Source organism: Danio rerio, chromosome 11 (assembly GCF_049306965.1).
Source record: "Danio rerio strain Tuebingen ecotype United States chromosome 11, GRCz12tu, whole genome shotgun sequence".
Classification (NCBI taxonomy): Eukaryota; Metazoa; Chordata; class Actinopteri; order Cypriniformes; family Danionidae; genus Danio; species Danio rerio.
In genome coordinates, this window is record NC_133186.1 from 44,914,847 (window position 1) to 44,927,500 (window position 12,654).

Genomic DNA, 12,654 nt, shown 5'->3' on the forward strand with positions numbered 1-12,654 from the left:
TTGCTTAAGGAGTCTAATAATATTGACAAATTTCAAAAGATGCTTTTATTCTAGCCGAAATAAAATAAATAAGACTTTCTCCAGAATTAAAAATATTATAGGAAATACTGTGAAAAATTTCTTAATCTGTTAAACATCATTTAGGAAATATTAGAAAAAGAATTTACAGGAGGGCGAATAATTCTGACTTCAACTGTATATAGAGTATACAGTGCAGTGTGTTTGTGCTGATCTGCTCATCTCTGGCAGTAAAACGGGCCTGGTGTCGTCCAGCTGGGAGCGTCAGTACTTCTTCACGCAGGGAGGAAACCTGATGAGCCAGAGCAGAGGAGCCGTGGCTGGAGGACTCGTCATGGACATCGACAACTGCTCCGTCATGGCCGTGGACTGTGAGGACCGGCGCTTCTGCTTTCAGATCACTGCCTTCGATGGAAAGAAGTAAGACTGCAGTGCACACGTCTGCATTATTAGGCTGTGTCTGATATTGGGGGAAAAAGATCTATTTTAATCTGTGTCTGAAAGCGTTACCATGCTCCCTTGTACACTGTGTCGTAACGGTGCCACAACACACAATAAAAGCTGTCTTTTCAATGTTAAAAGGAGTCTTCGGTAACATTTTAGAATAATTACACACTATGAATCATTTATTAAGTATTAGCAAATAGTAAATTCATTATTTGTTAAGTATTACCATTAATAAATGTTAGTAAGCAGTTTATAACTACTAATAATAAACTACTACTAATAATTGTGTTTTCATACTTTGTTAATGAGTATTTTTTAATTCAGGGTTTCCGCGGGGTCTTAAAAAGTCTTAAAGTCTAAAATTTAAAAATCGAAATTTTAGGCCTTAAAAAGTCTTAAATTCACTGTTTTCGGTCTTAAATATTTTGGCAGAGGTCTTATTTCTCCGATGTCAACGTAACGCTACATCTAATGCTCATTGAAATTCTTTTTTGTTGTTGTTGCTTGGTTTTTGTGGTGTTGTAGTTCTTTATTTCACTAGTTCAAATGTAATTTGCGGTTTTTCAACTACAAATGAGACCAACATGCAATTGCCAATCTGCTTTCTGTTATCGAACTCAGTGCGCGAGGCGAATGTGACGTCATCGCTGTGTACTAAATTATCAGTGACCTTCTTGCTGTGAGGCGACAGTAACCATTGCGCCACTCCGTCGCCCAACTTTGTCATCATTATAAAAAAATAAATAATTAGTTTAAAATTATTGAATGATATTAATCATTTGACGTAGTAACTTCCAACTTCTTTAGTTTATCCGTCTGACTTTACGGTGTGTTTCTCTTGACTGGCCCCTGTCGTTTTAAAAAATATCACAACGGTGAGCGCGTCAAGTAAAAAAGCCTCCTCCGTTACATGAAGTGTGCAATGTGTAGCCAGGCTAAAGTATAAATCAGCCCTAAGATGTTTGTTTGTTTTTTCCTGTTGTTCAATAGTGCATTTAGCCTGTCTGCAGTACTGTTCAATTTAAATAATTATATTTAACAACAAATTTTGTGATTTTTTTTTATTTTTTTTTTTCCCATTTTCTCTCACATGTTTTTGATATTGTGATGTCGGTCTTGAATTTAATACTTTATGGTCTTAAAAAAGTCTTAAAGTCTTAAATTGGACATTAGGATATCTGCTGAAACCCTGATCATTACTTGGGTATTGCATCGTTTACAAACCGTTTATTTAATAATAGTTGGTGCTAATTTAAAATAATTCAGAATGAGTTAGTAAATGATTTATAAACTATTTAAATTAACATTTATATATCTTATTATTCATGCATATATTATTAGTTAATTTTTATGTTAAGAAATGCTTTATTAGCTCAACTTCATCTAGTTTTGTGACCTAATCTAAAATGAGGACTATTTATGCTTTATAAATCCCTTATAAATGACAATTAAAGGCTCAGTTCTATTCTAAACAGGAAAAAAGAAAATAAATGACTTTAATTTCTATTCATTTGAAGATACACAAATGATCCTGTATCAAATGAAAAATATTGAGTTAATAAAGCATTAATTAGCATGCATAGTAACCATTACTATATGTCTGAATAATAAAATATATAAACGTTGATGTGAATAGTTTATTAATCATTATCTAACTTATTCTGAATGATCTTAAAATCAAACCACTACTTCTGAATACAAATGGCTTGTAAATAATGCAATGCTGAATTTAGTAATAAACAATTAATAAATAATAAAATATGAAAATACAATCATTAAGCACATTATAAATGTGCTTATAAGTCAAGAATACAGTATATGTAGCTATATTTATAAACTGCTTACTAACGTTTATTAACGTAGAGTTAATGCATAACATTAATTTTTTGGTAATGCTTAATAGAGCATTCATAGTGTGTAGTAATTATAAAGTGTTACAGAGTTTTGTCCTAAACATCTGTGATGTGCAAAATGTCTATTTTAGAAACAGTTTCTATTTCCAGCATACATAACAGCATAAACTACTAACGCCCCATTCACACGGGGCTTTAGCGGCAACGCCTCCCATTCACTTTGAATGGGTGACGTCAGGCTTGCCGAACTGCATTGTGGATCCATCAGCGCCGCTTCAGAAGCGTCAGCCAATCAGATCGCTGTATGCAAATACACCAGCTCAGACAGTGGCCTATTGCTGACTGAATTTCATTGGCTGACGCTTCTATGATGATCGCTTCAGACACGCCTTCAGTCTAGCGTTGACGCTGAAGCCCCATGTGAATGAGGCGTAAGACAATGATCAGCTCAGGGATTCCTCATCTCCTTTATTCAGTGTTAAATGCTCGATGAAAACATTTTAAGTGACATTTATTGCCAAACTACTAAAAGCTGCAGCAGATAGATCGCCTATGCTAATAAGGGAGAGATGGTCTCTTCTGGGCGGGGCTTTCCCCCTCTGATGACACGTAAAAAGGGAGAATGTCAATCAAAGTGTTTCTGCAGACTGTTTTCATCAAGTCTGATTATAAACAACAGAATTAATACTTTTTTATCATTAGAAACTGGATATATTCACACACTGCTGACACACAGCGGTGTTTAAACCCTTTATTAAAGTGATCTTTGCATAGTAGGTCCCTTTTAAGCACTGTTATTTCTCTATCTGCACTGCATATTTTATATGTATGCCAGGATATATTTTGCTCAGTTGTTTTGCTCTTTTTCAGCCTTTAGTGATTATTGGGAATCTAAAACTCCCATCAGAACCAAGCTGGATTATTTATCATGTGGTTGAATGGCGGCATGTGCCAAATATTGACTCATTCTGACTCTCTGATTCCTCTGATTGTCTGTTTCTCTGTAGAGCTGCAGTATTACAGGCGGACAGCAGGAAAGACTGTGAGGAGGTGAGAGAACCGACTTTCCCTTTATCTCATTCACAACACTGAAGCTAAGCTGGGCTGACCTGGATGGCAGACCACACAGATGTGGTCTGTGTAAGTCCTAATGCCCCAGTAAAAAGTGAATGGGACACTATACTGTCGTAAGCGCCATCTTTCTAATGAGACATTAAACCGAGGTCCTGACACTCTGTGGTCATTAAAAGTCCCATGGTTCTTCTTGTAAAGAGTAGGGGTGTAACCCCGGTGTCCTGGCCAAATTATCTCCATCTTCCCATATCCATCATGGCCCCCCAATCATCCCCATCCACTGAATTGGCTCTATCACTGTCCAATATCACAATAGCTGGTGCGTGGTGAGCGCACTGGCACCATTGTCCTGTGGCTGCCGTCGCATCATCTAGGTGGAGCTGCACACTGGTGGTGGTGTGGAGAGAGCTTTGGGTGTGTGGCCCAATAAGTACACAATAAATGCGCTTTATGAATACACATTGCATTAAATTTCACCACAGAACAAAAAAAAAACAAAACGATTATTCTACTGTTCAAGCTTGGTTTTGGTAAAGTTGTTAATTTAAGTTATTCATTTTTAATTGTTATTAATTACATTTTTAGAAAAAGGAAGCTGTTTTTTTACTTTTTGTTAATCAAAGAATCAAAACTGTTTTTAACATAATAATAATAATAAAAATAAAAGGATTACGAGGAAGATGTAGATTCCATAATGTTTTATTATATTTTTAAACAAATCTTTACTGTATTTTTCCTTATATTTCTTCAAATTAAAATAACTTTTACAACTAAAATGTGCATGAAAAAAGGGAAGCTACAAGAAAAACGATCCGAAGGTAATTAATATTATTCATTCATTAATTTTCTTGTCGGCTTAGTCCCTTTATTAATCCGGGGTTGCCACAGCGGAATGAACCGCCAACTTATCCAGCAGGTTTTTACGCAGTGGATGCCCTTCCAGCCACAACCCATCTCTTTGAAACATCCACACACACATTCACACACACTCATACACTATGGACAATTTAGCCTACCCAATTCACCTGACTGTGGGGGAAACCGGAGTACCCAGAGGAAACCCACGCGAAGGCAGGGAGAACATGCAAACTCCACACAGAAACGCCAACTGAGCCGAGGTTCGAACCAGCGACCCAGCAACCTTCTTGCTGTGAGGCAACAGCACTACCTACTGTGCCACTGCCTCGCCTAATTAATATTACATGTTTAAATAATATTACATTTTTTATTTTTGTTTAATTATTATCAATTATTTTCTTCAATTAAAAATGTCATTCATTTATTTGCAATATTTTCTCTGGGGATTCGAAACACGTCTGTAATCCTCATTTGTAAGTCGCTTTGAATGAAAGTGTCTGCAAAGTAAATAACTAAATGCAATATTAGAAATTATGATAGATAAAAATGCATAATTGTCATGTCACTATTGGATAAATTGTTAGCACATTATAATATGCATACATTTATTGACATTGTTAAGAAGAAAAGAAAGAAAAAAACAGCAATTTTTAATATAGAAATTTATAAATATTATATTTCTATAACTGAGCTAACAAAAACAGCTAATTATTTATGTTCACAAAGATGAATTAATACTATAACAATAGTATTTATTATTAGTTATACTATGTTGATACTTATATTTATATAGTTATTTTTAGTTAATACATTAAATCATGTTAACAAATGGTGCTTTCAGTAAAGTGTTTCCAAAATGAACCTTAAAATGACTTTGCTTTTATGCAACATTTTATTTTATTTAGATTGTTTGCAAAATATGACTTTAAACATCCAGTTCAACCAAAAATACCATAGTAATTCATAGCAAATACTACAGTGTTTTTGAACCGTACTATAGTAAAGCACTTGAACTATTCTGTTGGGCAGTAATATAAACAAATGTGCTACAACTCACAAACATTTCCTGCTCTTTCTTTGACTTTAGTGGATTGCAACAATAAACAACATCTCCAAGAGGATATACCTCAGTGAAAACCCAGAGGTGAGTGTAGAGTTCACTTTTACTGGCATTAGATGCATGCAATAAAAGCTCACTGAAGACCATTGGTGCAGGATTTCTAATGTTTTTCTGCTGAATGCAGGAGATCGCAGCCAGAGTGAATCAATCCGCACTGGAGGCAGTGACTCCTTCACCGTCTTTCCAGCAGAGACACGAGAGCTTCAGACCAAACACGTGAGTGATTTCAACTCAATACTGCAGAGCTTTGTTCCTCAGTTTTTCAATATAAGTTAATCATTAGTCTTGAATGTGCAGTAGGTTTTAATGTATAAAAAATGGAGTAATGTTTTTTTTACATGTGTGAATTTGATTTAAAGGGGTGGTCCACTACGATATCATATTTGAAAGTTTAGTTAATGCTAATGTAGCTGTGTGAAAATGGCATTTCTAAATGTAATACACTAAAAGCTTACACAAGCTTATAACCCAAATATATATATATATATATATATATATTAGAGCTGTGAACCTACACTAGTCTCACGGTTCGGTTCGGTTACAATTATCATGCCATCGATTCGGTTCAATTCGATATTTCGGTGCATCACGGTGCATTGACGATGCTTTCCATATACAGTTTTATATTTCTTCACAGCAGCATTTCTTGTATTAAAATGTATGAATATATTTATATTTATACACTATTTGTAATACAATTTTGTCATTTAATACAAACAGTCAGATATATAAACTTTACCTTTAAACAACACGAGCATTTAGCAAATAATATAAAAAAAAAATCCTTGTCTAGTTCTCTTACACCCCTTTGATTGGTCACACCCCCAACAAAAACGGTTGCGATTGGCTCTTGCGTGCTGCGTTCTTCACAGATGAGTGACACTGATAAGCGGCAGGCGGCAGCGGCGATCTCACAGCTGATGTATGATGGACACGGTGGAGAAAACTCTGCAGACACGCGCTCGTTTCTGTATGCAAAAGTAACGCTGTAAAACAGCCGAGAAGAGAAGAAAAACCACGCCAGCAGGTCAAATGGGCCACTGTGTGTGTGTGAGAAAGAGAGAGAGCGAGAGAGAGAGAGAGAGAGAAATGGAGTAGGCTACTTTCATTCTCTCGATCTCAGTGAAATAGGGGCTATTGTTGTATTTGTCAGTGAAAGACTGATCCAGCAAACACACACAGTGAAATTGTGCACAGTTTATGAGTTTTAAGTAGTTAAAGCGCTGTAAATACTCGCGATCGCCTCCCTCGCGACAGAGCGCATATGAGGTAAATGACGTCAGCAAAAACCGGTTATGATTATTACTGAACCGATACCGAATCGTCCGCGTCTGCATCGCAGTGCACTGAAGAAACGATTCATTTTGACACCCCTAATATATTAGGGATGGGAAGATTAACCGATATGTATCGATACGCGGTCATGCGCGTGCACGATGCGAGTGCATCGGTTGAGCAGCAGAGGATGAATGAAATTTTGGAAGCAAATCGAGATGCATCGGTTTTTGCGAGATGCATCGATTTTTCCGAGATACAGCTTATATTTTTAATATAGAATGTATTTTTTATTTATTAACAAGTGTTGTCAACCTGTTTTTTGGCGCATAATTTAATCGACCTACATAAAGTAAGCCTTAGCAACGGATTTGCGGATGTGCACACACTACAACTCAGTGTATCAGGTGTGCGGATGAAGCTAGTGGAGCGCCCTCAGAAAGCGCGAGAAGCAAAACAAACATTTTATTCCCCACTGAGTTTTAAATCTAAAGTATGGCAAGCAACATTATGGATTTAAGGATGGACGACATGACAGGACAGATGCAATTTGCAAAATGTGCCGCGCATCTGTAAAATACGCGGGCAGTACGACTAATCTGATATCTCACTTGAAGCGGCGCCACGGTGTTGTTGTGAAAGCATCTTCCAGTGTTTCTGCATCCCCGGCTTTCGCACTGCTTCAACCAGCTCCAAAAGTGGTGAGAAAAGCATTGAAAGTTTTTTTTTCCATGCGCAACAGTTCTGCTCGCTCTACGCCAATAACGAATGCTATTGCATTGTTCATCTGCAAAGATATTCAGCCTAGTGTCACGGAGAACGAAGGTTTTAAACACCTCCTCCTGTTAATTTTTATTTAATTATAATAATAATAATATTAATAATAATAATGATAAAAATAATTGGGTGGCACAGTGGGTAGTTTGACCACCTCACAGCAAGAAGATTGCTAGTTTGTTATATTTTTATTAGCCTGTTGTTTACAGTGACAGTGATGTTTCAAAGCAGCATAACACTGCTAGTTCACGACCTTAAGTTTTGAATAATCAGTGGCAAAATATATCTTTGTAAAACTTGTTTTCATAGTTGAAAAGTTAAATCACAATTCTTGTTGTGCAATGCTAATTTTATTTATGTTGAAAGAGTGCAAATATATACATATTTTTTAATATATATTGCACTTATACATTCTGTTTATCTTGAAAATACTTAAATAATATGTGCTATATGTTCTAAAATGGCCCTCTACTGTAAACTGACACTCTGGCTCTGAGAGAAGAGCCAGTTTGTAAAAAAAAGTCTTGGTTTTGCTTGGTTAATAAATAATCAAACTCATTCAATCGCACAGCATCCTCTTTCACATCATCTCATAAACTTGATCTAATTAGTTAGTGCTGAAATATCGCATCGTATCGTGATATGGGTGTGAATCGTATCGTGTTGCATCGCAATATGTCACAAATGTATCGCTAATATATCGGATCGTATTCTTTGTATCGAGATGCGTATCGGATCGGCATTATAGCTTAGATGCCCAACCCTATAATATATATATAAATATAAAAGATACTAGTCAGATGTTATTTTAGAGAGCAGGTGTGAGGTTCAGCTGTGTCCTCTTCATTTCCTGTCAGATTCAGGCTTAAACTGATACGGCTAACAGCTACACTGACTGACAGTGTATTTACACAACAGCAAAGCGTGTGCTAGTAGAGGTGTGATGCTTCCTGGTGACGTGTAGCCGATCTGCGAATCAAAGCACATTATGTTAGCTGACCAATCAGAGCCTCTTGAGGGCAGGCTTACGGAGGAACTAAGAAATATGACAGTCTTTTTGATGAGCATATAACAAAAAAATAACGTGATTTTTTTTTTACAAATAAAGCATGAGCACACATTGCACCCCATAAACACCAACAAGCTTTAAAAATACTGAATAATCAGTATTTTATAATGAATCTGATTCACTCTACTGAACTGCATTCTTGTTAGCACATCACGTTTGATGTGGTAATTTCACAGTAGGAATACACACAGGTTCGAAGACTCGTTCTCTTCAGGTATACTTCCGCGCTAAACTATCAAGGTGAAAGTCATCATAGCTTGCGTAGAATAGACCCAGCTCCCAACCCAACTTTGAGAATAGATTAACGACGATATATTTTTAATCGCGCGATAAGAGTCTCGCGTTTACACAGATAACGGCTTACCACTAGTATATATAAAGTTGACGTCAAAATTATTAGCCCTCCTGCAACTTTTTTTTTTTTTTCAAATATTTTTCAAGTGATGTTTAACAGAGCAAGGAAATTTTAGCAGTATTTCCTATAATATTTTTTCTTCGCAGAAAGTCTTATTTGATTTAGTTTGGCTATAATCAAAGCAGTTTCAAATATATTTAAAAACAATATTAATGTCATTATTATTAGCTTCCTTATTTGTTTTAGATTGTCTACAGAACAAACCACTGTTATACAATGACTTGCCTAATTACCATAACCTGCCTGATTAACATAATAACCTAGTTAAGCCTTTACATTAAATAAGCTATGATTAATAAATGTTGAAGTTATCTAGAATACTAGTATCCTGAAGAATATCTAGTCAAGTATTATACATTGTCATCACGGCAAAGATAAAAGAAATCAGTTATTAGAAATGAGTAATTAAATTTATTATAATATTGACCTTAAAAACAGTTTTAAAAAATAATAAAACTGCTTTTACTATAGTCGAAATAAAACAAATAAGAATTTCTCCAGAAGAAAAAATGTTTTAGAAAATACTGTGAAAAATTCCTGAATCTGTTAAACATCATTTTGGAAATATTTGAAAAGAAAAAAAATCATTTACACAAAAGCTAATAAAAAACTGTGTGTTTTTGCTCCTGAAGGCAGGGTAAAGTGAAAGCGTCCCGTTCAGGCAGTCAGTGCTCTGTGGGCTCCGAGTCTCCAGCTCTGTCGTCTCTGTCTCTGGATTCACTGGTTGCTCCTGATACTCCCATACAGTTCGATATCATTTCCCCCGTCAGCGAGGAGCACACAAGTCAGACGAAAAGCAGTGCACAGGGCAGGTCTGAGCTCATATACTGAATATTCAGGACTATTTATTTACTCTTAACTACTTAAGAAAAGTCTTGTCATGGATCCCAGTTGTCTGAGCAACAAATAATAACTAGTTGATCATTTGGAAAAGTGGCAGAAGGTGGATTTTTCTGATGAATCATCTGTTGATCTGCATCCCAATCATCACAAATACTGCAGAAGACCTACTGGAACCAGCATGGACCCAAGATTCTCACAGAAATCAGTCAAGTTTGGTGAAGGAAAAATCATGGTTTGGGGTTATATTCAGTATGAAGGCGTGTGAGAGATCTGTAACATCAACAGCCTGATGTATCAAGACATCTGTGCTGCCCATCACATTACAAACCAGGGGAGAGGGACAATTCTCCAGCAGGATAGCGCTCCTCATACTTCAGCCTCCACATCAAAGCTCCTGAAAGCAAAGAAGGCGCTCCAGGATTGGCCAGCCCAGTCACGAGATATGAACATTATTGAGCATGTCTAGGGTAAGATGATGGAGGAGGCGTTGATGATGAATCCATAGAATCTTGATGAACTCTGGGAGTCCTGCAGGAACGCTTTCTTCACCATTCCAGATGACTTTATTAATCAGTGATTTGAGTCATGTCAGAGATGTATGGATGCAGTGCTCCAAGCTCATGATGGAGTCAGACACAATATTCATTCTGTCTCCACTGCAGCAGGACTTTATATTTTATACTGGACAATATTTCTGTTCAGTGACAAGACTTTTGTCTAAGCAGAGTCAGACCTTACTGTCCTAATGAAATCATTCAAAATCAGGCATGATCATATTTTATTTTGGTCAGTTAAGCGTCATCTAGAGGCTTTTGCCTTTCATATAAGACACTTCTGATACCAAATGATCAACTAGAAGTCAAGCTATTATTTGTTGCTCCTAAAACTTGTATAAGCAACAAGACTTTTGTCAGGTAGTGTATTAGGCATAAACGTAAAGCACTGGTTTGTGTTTTTCCCCTTTTCTGAAAGAAGGACAAACCCATTCGGGGAATCTGGAGGATCACAATCTGAAGAAAGTGAAGGTAATATTATGTAGGACACATTTAATTGATCAGAAGTTTAGAAGTGACAGTCAAGACATGTATAAGCCCACACAAAAAACTTGAGTCACTAACTCTATTTTTTTTTTAATGTGTGTGTATGTATGTGTATATACAGTTTAGGTCTAAACAAATATTTCCCAAATGATGTTTAACAGAACAAGGAATTTGTCACAGTATTTCCTATAAATATTTTTTCTTGTAGAGAAAGATTTATTTGTTTTATTTCAGCTAGAATAAAAGCAGTTTTTATTTTTTATCAACATTTTTAAGGTCAGTATTATAATTCCCCTTAAGCAATATTTGTTTTTGACTGTCTTCAGAATATATACAGTTGAAGTCAGAATTATTAGCCCCCCTGTTTATTTTTGCCCCCCAATTTCTGTTTAACGGAGAGAAGATTTTTTCAGCACATTTCTAATCATAATAGTTTTAATAACTCATCTCTAATAGCTGATTTGTTTGATTTGATACGGCTAACAGCTACACTGACTGACAGTGTATTTACACAAAAGCAAAGTGTGTGCTAGTAGAGGTGTGATGCTTCCTGGTGACGTTTAGCCGATCTGCGAATCAAAGCACATTATGTTAGCTGACCAATCAGAGCCTCTTGAGGGCAGGCTTTTGGAGGAACTAGGAAATATGACAATCGTTTTGATAAGACACTTCTATACAGCTTAAAGTGACATTTAAAGGCTTAACTAGGTTAATTAGGGTAATTAGGCAAGTTATTGTATGACGATGGTTTGTTCTGTAGACTATTGAAACAAAATTCGCTTAAAGGGGCTAATAATATTTACCTTAAAATGGTGTTTAAAAAAATTTAAAACTGCTTTTATTCTAGTCGAAATAAAACAAATAAAACTTTCTCCAGAAGAAAAAGATATTATCAGACATACTGTGAACATTTCCTTGCTCTGTTAAACATCATTTGGGAAATATAAAAAAAATAATACTGATAAATAATAATACAATAATTCTGACTTTAACTGTATATATTTTCTTTTCCAGTAACATTAGTGATTAATATGCAAACATATGTTTAGCTGATTTGTGCACAACACAATATGTACAGTGATATTGTCCATGTCTTTTAGTGGATTGTTATATAAGAGACATACTTTACATTTGTTTACCAAACAAGTGGCTATAATTGATTTGCATTTCCATGAGTCTTTAATAAAAGTGTTTTTTATTTTTATTTCACACTCATATACTGTCAAAATCATTCTGCAGATTTCTCTAAACACACTTCTGTGCAGAAATCGCAACAAATCCACATATTAAAACACAGTTCGTAATGATATTTTACATTATTACTGTATTCTTAATCATAGATGCAGCCTTAGTCATTGTGAGATTTAAAAAAAAAGTAATTATTCAGTACATGCATTTTAATAGAATTTTTGAAACAACATTCGCGGGACAGTTAATTTCTTGTGATATTTAATATTGTGTGAAGTTTAGCAATTCAATCTATTGGTTTTTAATCATGCACAAAAGCACTAAAGAGTTTAATTGTTGTTGTTTTGATCTGTATATTGTTGGTGTGTTTTCAGACTCGATCCTGCATCAGTTGTTCATCGTGCGCTTTCTGGGCTCTATGGAGGTGAAGGCCACAGAGAGCTCAGACGTCATTTATGAGACCATGAGGCAGATCCTGGCCGCTCGAGCCATTCATAACATCTTCAGGATGACCGAATCACACCTGCTGGTCACCTGCGAATGTCTGAAGTGAGTGAATTCTGTCAGTCTTGCGTAGCGAAATATTGTAGTCATTTATATTGAATACTACAGTGTTGTTGAATCATAGTATTGTAAAGTGCTTAAAATAATGTGTTGTGGCAATTCTATAGTTGCTT

General features: G+C 35.7%; 1 protein-coding gene across 2 annotated transcripts in view; it reads left to right on the forward strand.

The window, feature by feature from the left end:
* Positions 1-12,654, forward strand: part of appl1 (adaptor protein, phosphotyrosine interaction, PH domain and leucine zipper containing 1) — a 29,618-nt gene that overhangs the window by 9,099 nt on the left and 7,865 nt on the right. Inside the window, exons 11-17 of one of the 2 annotated variants that reach the window (XM_021479657.3) lie at positions 250-438; positions 3,326-3,368; positions 5,338-5,394; positions 5,495-5,586; positions 9,539-9,718; positions 10,722-10,774; positions 12,352-12,526. In XM_021479657.3, coding sequence (XP_021335332.2) covers positions 250-438; positions 3,326-3,368; positions 5,338-5,394; positions 5,495-5,586; positions 9,539-9,718; positions 10,722-10,774; positions 12,352-12,526 — 789 coding nt within the window. 2 annotated transcript variants of the gene reach the window in all.